At 50.1% G+C, this 6,812-nt stretch overlaps 1 protein-coding gene across 1 annotated transcript; it reads left to right on the top strand.

The window, feature by feature from the left end:
- Positions 1-336: 336 nt before the first annotated feature.
- On the top strand, positions 337-6,592 carry nat16l (N-acetyltransferase 16, like). Its single transcript, XM_088628000.1, has 4 exons — positions 337-1,434; positions 2,205-2,406; positions 3,797-4,021; positions 5,359-6,592. Exons 2-4 carry the CDS (start codon positions 2,215-2,217, stop codon positions 5,917-5,919), a joined length of 978 nt encoding a protein of 325 aa, XP_088484126.1. The 5' UTR covers positions 337-1,434; positions 2,205-2,214; the 3' UTR covers positions 5,920-6,592.
- The last annotated feature ends 220 nt before the right edge of the window (positions 6,593-6,812 follow it).

A 6,812-nucleotide genomic window follows, 5' to 3' on the forward strand; every position in this document is an offset into this window, starting at 1 on the left:
AGCAGGCAGAGCACTAACCATAACTGCCCTCTTTTCCATGCTGTGTCTAACTGCCCACAGATCCTCTAGGTACCAGGCAGCAGTCAGAACTACAGCATTTTCATTCCAGCTCAGTTATGCAGCTACTGAATACAACTATATTAATCTAATTTTGAGCCAGTTGCTGAAAGTTTTTGTAAAATACACAAAGACCCGGGGAACAGGGATGGAAGACGACTTCAGTGTACTTGCGATCAGGAATCTCTCAACCTGGGCGAGGAGGTTACCAGGTCTCAAGTGTTAAGGTCTGACCGGCAGAGGGTGCTGTAACACTGCCAAAGCGGCAGACAGCAAGACGCCAGAATCACACCTGTGTTGCTCTCTGCCTATACAGCGGCGGTTCACATCAGAGTGTCCCTGGGTTCCCACAAAGAACGAAAGAAGGAACAGATAAAATAAGAGGCTGTCCGGCAGGGCTTAAGGTGGAGATCCGCAGTTTTCGTTTTAAAATGAGAAAATGTTCCTTTTCATCCAGGGCTCCCCGTCGAGAGTGTTATTTTATTTATTAGGGGGCCCAACAGCCATTAATTCAATATAGAAAAAAAGTAACAGTTTCTAACATACTAACATGTAGATCAAGACGCGGTCACGTGTTAACTAGCGTTTGATAGCGGCGTTTGCTCGGAGCCGGGGATAATGCGGGCATTTTAGAAACTTTCTATGCGCGACTATCGTGACACAAAGAAAACGAAGGAAAGGGTATTATAGTGCGCACGAATGAAAGAAAGCGAAGGGACGATTTAGATATTCCGTGCGCACGAACTGTAAATCGTAGGAATGAATTGATTATCTCGTGGGCACGAATTGTAAATCGTTCCCTCGATATAACTTTTTTCCTACTGATGGCCCCTCCCGGGCTCCGTACATCCCACTGTTAGAATCCTCGGTCTTTTTTTAAAGGATCGTTTAAATACCCTTTTAACATTTAAATGGCATTTGTGTTACAGCATTCGTGTTAAATACTGTGTTCGCACAACGCCATCGAGGAAGAATCGCTCGGAGGAACGCAGAAAATACATGTATTTTCCCAGTGCGTACGTGACACCAGCGATTCCCTCCCAAACTTCTCTTATTTGTGTGCTCAGCTGTCAAGCGGCAGTCTCAGCTCTACACGATCACTCGCCCTCCTAAAACATGGCGGACGGCCGCTGCGGTATTGAGATCAGTGTCCCGTGCTGCTGCGGAGCCAGGAAGTGCACGCAGTTAGGATCAGAGCCATGTGAGGGAGCTTAGGAGAGGGAGAGGCAGCGGGCGGGGAAAGGACTTGGGAGAGAGGGGTTAGAGTCCAGGAGAGCCCGGCGTCACCGAACTAGATCAGACCGTCTCTTCCTATTCAGCTGTGTTTACGAAGTCGGTATTTCATCGAGTCCTTCATACGGAGCTGGAACGGTAACGGTGAGTTTCACGGGGGGAAACCATCTGAAAAAGTTGCCGCTTATAATAAAAAAAGAAAAACTATAGTCTGGGGATGACGTAACCGCACTGTCATAACCGTACTTTCTCTGGATCGTCGCGAAAAGAAAAAAAAACGAATCCCTTTTGGCCCTGTATTCCTGAATGCGCTATGATCAACATTAATGAGATGTTATAGTTGTTGAATGTAAAAAACACTGGTAATTCAAAGCAGCAGAATTCTTCTCGTGTACAAAGAGAATTAACTTTTTAACCTGTTAAAGGGGCTGGGCAGTGACACTGTGGCTCAGGATCTGCGCCTGTGGCTGGAAGGTTGCCAGTTCAAATCCTGCAGCCGGCAGAGGAATCCTACTCTGTTGGGCCCCTGAGCAAGGCCCTTCACCCCAACTGCTCCAGCAGTGCTGTACAATAGCTAACCCTGCGGTCTGACCCCCAGCTTCTCTCCCTGTCTGTGTGTCTCATGGAGAGCAAGCTGGGGTCTGCGAAAAGACAAATTCCTAATGCAAGAAATTGTACATGGCCAATAAAGTGATCTTATCTTATCTTATCTTATAATAATGTTCGTGGAATGGCAGGTGGTGTGGTGTGGGTGCTCTGATTCCAGCTCTGAAAGTAGCTGAACACCACCTGGTTCCGTAAAGGAGCTTGTTTCTCCTTGCTGGCCCTCAGCCTGTCAGTCTGTCGCAGGGCCCCCAGCGCGCACACTCTCCCCGCAGCCCGTCTGTGACCCCTGCGCGCGTGTCGGCACACAGGTGGACGGCGATGGCGGCCGCAGCCACACTGGGGGCGAGCGAGGGGCTGGACTTCAGTCTGGCGGGCGCGGAGGACTATGATGACGTCATGTCCATGTCGGAGGGCATCTACCAGGGCAGCGACTACCTCCCCGCCCGCTACCACGCCTGGCTGAAGGAGCCCAACAGGCTCATCTTCCTCGCCAGGAGACAGGGCAAGCTGGTAAGGAGAAGCAGGGGACCGAGGGCAGGGGCTGAGGAAGAAGAGCAGAAGGCAGGCCACCAGTCTGCGGTCTACAGATCCCAGGGGACGTGATGCCTGACACCCCAGTACGGCTCAGTGTAGCGTTGAAATAAGATTATTACAGGCAGCCCCCCTGGAGAGCGAGGAGAGAGAGAGACACCACGCTGTCTCCTTTCACAGCTCAAATGCCTCACAGTGCGTCTTATAAACCAGGCATTTACAGTGGAGTCATCACTGTAAATGTCACGTTTCAGATAAGGACACATCTATTTACCCACGGGCCACGCTTGGTAGAAGAATGGTTTAAACACCCACACAGCATGTAAATTCAGATACCCAGCGGCTGAAGAAGGCCACACGCTGTTTCAGTCCGCAAAGTGAGGATTCTGTACACAGAGGGCCTTGATCTTTCTTTAATATGAAGGAAGCTAGGTTCGGACGGACTACACTGCCACACAGATCAAACTTGACATGAGCACCACCCTGCATGCTCCCTCCTCGTTGACGGCAGTGGGCTCCTGCTTTAGACTGACTGAAGGCAACATCACTGTGAGCTTGTAGGAGCCCAGGGGGTGCTGTCACTATGCAAGCAGTGCTGTGCCCAACTCAAGCTCATCCACTGCCAGTGGCCCTCTGCCCTGAAACAGACAGGTGCTGCCACAACTATGAGGTGCGGCCCGTGCTCCAGGTGAGCACTTTTCCCACCTGAGCCACTGTTGGTGCCCCCCGAGTTGTGTGACTTTCTCCTGTGCTCTGTGTGGTTCAAGGGGCTCCAAGAACTGCAGGCTTCCCCAAAAAAGTCCTTCAGCTCTTCCTCACTGTTTAGTAGTTTAGTATCTATCTGAATCTGAAATATTATCCAGTCATTTTCTTAAATGAGAGTAAATTTTGACCCTCAAACAGCCGGCTAACAAGCTTGTTCCAGTGTTACAGTGGATGACTCCACTGTAAATGCCTGGTTTATAAGACGCACTGTGAGGCATTTGAGCTGTGAAAGGAGACAGCGTGGTGTCTCTCTCTCTCCTCGCTCTCCAGGGGGCTGCCTGTAATAATCTTATTTCAATGCTACACTGAGCCGTACTGGGGTGTCCTTACTACTGTCAGCTGCTCTCTTCACTCCAGTCTTCCTCCGGCATCACCTTGCTGTGGTGATCAGCCCACCAGTTCATGCAAGGTCATCTTGCTCTCTGGTCTAATGTCATTCTGCATGTTACATGGCTGATGGAGGGTTACATTGACAAACTTTCATCTCAACACATTTTCCCAAAGTCCAGACTCTCAGGAGTACCTTTGTACCGCTTATGCAAACCCCTGGTTGTACTGATCATTAGGAGATTCCATTGACCCTTGACCTTTGGTTATTGTACAGATCGCCCTGGAATCCACTTTTGTGGTTGACGACGGCAAGACGGTGCTTGTGGAGGGGCTGCGGGTGGCGCAGAGCGAGAGAGGGCGCGGGGTGGCGGGGGTCGTGCAGAGGTTCATTGACCAGTACGTCAGACGGCACTTCCCCCAGGTCAGGGTGAAAAGGCTGACCCGAGGAGATGACCCAGGACCCGAGCAGCTGGCCAAATACCGCCTGCTGTCCCAGCAGGTAGAGTAACAAGCTGGGATTGGCGGGGATGGCTGTCAGGGGTAAAACAGGTGGTTGTTCTTTGAGCTCTGATGTGACGGGGCTTGGTTAGAGCTGGTGGTTTATATCGACCCGCGATTCATGTTTGAATTTGGATTTTTAAAGCTGGTAATATGATCAAGTCGCTATTTAGCTTTTGATGGCACATATAATATAAAACTGATTTTACTGTGCGTTTCCCAAACAGGCAAGTGACAAAGAGCAGCTGTTTGCCCTGTCTGGTTTATGGCAGGAATAATGAACAGATGATCAGTTTAAATGCACGTGATCGTTAGACAAAAGTATTCATCTCAGCAAAGGTGCAACAATTAAAACGCTAATTTCTTTCAGTTTAAGGATCAGTTTTGCAAATACTATTGTGTCTCCCAATAGCCTGTTGAACCGAAATTCATCAGAAAGGTGACAAACAAGAGGAGGCTCTTAGGCCATCGAGCTTGTTTGGTTATATTTAGCTAATTGGTCTGAGGCTCTCGTCCAGCTTTAATGAAAAACAACATAGCTGCACAGCTTTGTCCTGATTCCCATAACCCTTGTTGTAAAGGCGTGTCTCACTTTTTAATGCACTTCCATACAGTGACGCATGCTGTCATCTAAGAACATACAAGTATATCACCCTGCAATTGACAACTGCCAACCCACTGAAGCTCTGCAGGTGTGAGCCTGGTCAGTACCTGGATGGAACTCCTCCTGGGAAACTAAGCTTGCTGCTGTAAGAAGTGTTAGTGGGACCAGTAGGGGGTGCACACCCTGCACTCTGTGTGGGCCCTAATGGGGACACTTTACTGTATAAAAGGCACCATCCTTCAGATGAGACTGAAAACTGAGGTCCTGGCTCTCTGTGGTCATTAAAAATCCCAGGGCTTTTCTCCAAAACAGTTGGGTTGTTTACCCACTGTCCTGGCCAAATTTCCCCCTGGCCTTTACCAATCATGGCCTCCTAATAATCCCCCTCTCTGAACTGGCTTCATCACTCTGCTCTCCTCCCCACTGAGAGCTGGTGTGTGGGGAGAGTACTGGTGCATCATCCAGGTGGGGCTGCATACTGGTGGTGGTGGAGGGGAGTCCCCATTACCAGTAAAGCACTTTGAGTGGAGTGTCCAGAAAAGCGCTAAGTGTAAGGAATTATTATTATTGTATGTGTCCCTGCAGAGCACCACCAGAAACCGCGGAACTGCCAGGCAGTGAATGCCCTTGATTTGGCCTGAATGCATACCCTGGCCCCTCATCATTCTTTCTCCTCTCGCTGTTCCCCACACATCTCCCCCAGAGTTGAACTTTCCCCCTCTCCCCCTCGGCAGGCGGTGCTGTCTCTGAAGGGCGCGGCAGGCTGTTTCGAGGGGCTCGTTGCCGACTTACAGGACAAGCTGACCGCCGTGGAAGGGGGGCCCGTCCCCCAGCCCGTCGCCCTGGAGGGAAGGAACGAGCTGGGGGCCGTGCTGCTGAGCCCCCACACCTCCCAGAACCTGCTGCGGGGGGGGCTCATCATCCAGGACTGGCAGCCCCTCGAACCCCTGCCAAGTAACCTGGATGTCCTCGCGGGCAGGAGCCTGACCTGCCTGGTGGACAGGAAGGTGTGTCCCACTGGACTGAGCATCTGCACAGCACCTTACCCCATCCCTTATGGGGGTGGGTCCCTGCGCCTCAATATTGACCTGTATGGGACCGACCTCCCGGTGGCTCAGAGGCTGCTGACGTCCCAGCTGGAGAGGGTGAGGGGGGCTCTTAGGGGGCTCGTCATCCTGAACATCTACATGCACCCGACGCTGTGGGAGCCGATGGAACGCTTCTGCCAAAACTCGGCAGGAGTTGGGAGGTTCCGGCCCCTTTGGAAGCAGGTGGCCCTGGAGAGGGATCTGTAAGAGGAGACAGGCCCAGCGTGCTCAGAGCCAGCCTGATGTTTTAGAGATGCTGGCATTCTGACCAATTTCCTTGCATAACTCCTTAGTGAGCTTCTTCTAAAAGAAAAGATCCTGCTTCAGACACGTTAGGCAGTGTTAGACAACTCCAGTCCTCCAGTTCCTGAAGGTTCTCCAGATGTCTTTCGGGTTTGCAGACGATCCAGACCAGGAAAACACAGCTGATTCATCCGCTTATCCTCTAATTAAATTAGATTAAGGCCTTAATGTCTGAGATGGAATGGAAACCAAAAACAAAATAGCAATTGAGGCCTGAAGGTTGCCTGTCTCCTGCTGTCCAATTTAGTTTGATTTTCACTGGGGGAAACGCAACACCAAGTGTGTGTTGGTGTTATGTTGCGCCAAGTGGTGTTTCCAAAAATCACATGTGACATTAACCACTTTCTACATACCCGCCATTACATACACACCCACACTGTAGGGATGCTGACCCTTAAAAAAAGATTGCATTTCTCACTGATCAATAAATGGATAGTATGGGACGTATACAATGCTGTGCAAGGTTGAAATCATTAACATAACTAATAGCCAAATCCTGTTCATCATAGTACAGCTGTAAATTGTAACGCGTTTTACAGCCGTTTTTATTATTTTACAATAAAGTTTATGACACTCACTCTTGATAGACTGGATGTCTGAATACATAGGTATATTATGGGTATATTGCAGTTCGAGCACCCACAAATCTTATGATTCATCAGTGTTTTTCCGATGAAGCAGGAGCTCCCAATGGCACTGTTGTGAACACACAGCTGTTGAGGCAGCCCATGTAAACGGCTTCATCAAGCAGGGATATGAGGATGACGTGCCCATCGGCAGAGTTTCAGGTTGTCGCC

Source organism: Lepisosteus platostomus, chromosome 4, assembly GCF_059453375.1.
Source record: "Lepisosteus platostomus isolate fLepPlt1 chromosome 4, fLepPlt1.hap1, whole genome shotgun sequence".
Lineage (NCBI taxonomy): Eukaryota > Metazoa > Chordata > Actinopteri > Semionotiformes > Lepisosteidae > Lepisosteus > Lepisosteus platostomus.

What these genes read in the sequence shown, in the direction of transcription:
- nat16l (XM_088628000.1), top strand. Translation starts at nt 2,215, where the DNA reads ATGGCGGCCGCAGCCACACTGGGGGCGAGCGAGGGGCTGGACTTCAGT. An exon ending in CCAGGAGACAGGGCAAGCTG is followed by an intron (nt 2,407 to 3,796) that starts GTAAGGAGAAGC and finishes GTTATTGTACAG; the next exon opens with ATCGCCCTGGAATCCACTTT. An exon ending in ACCGCCTGCTGTCCCAGCAG is followed by an intron (nt 4,022 to 5,358) that starts GTAGAGTAACAA and finishes CCCCCTCGGCAG; the next exon opens with GCGGTGCTGTCTCTGAAGGG.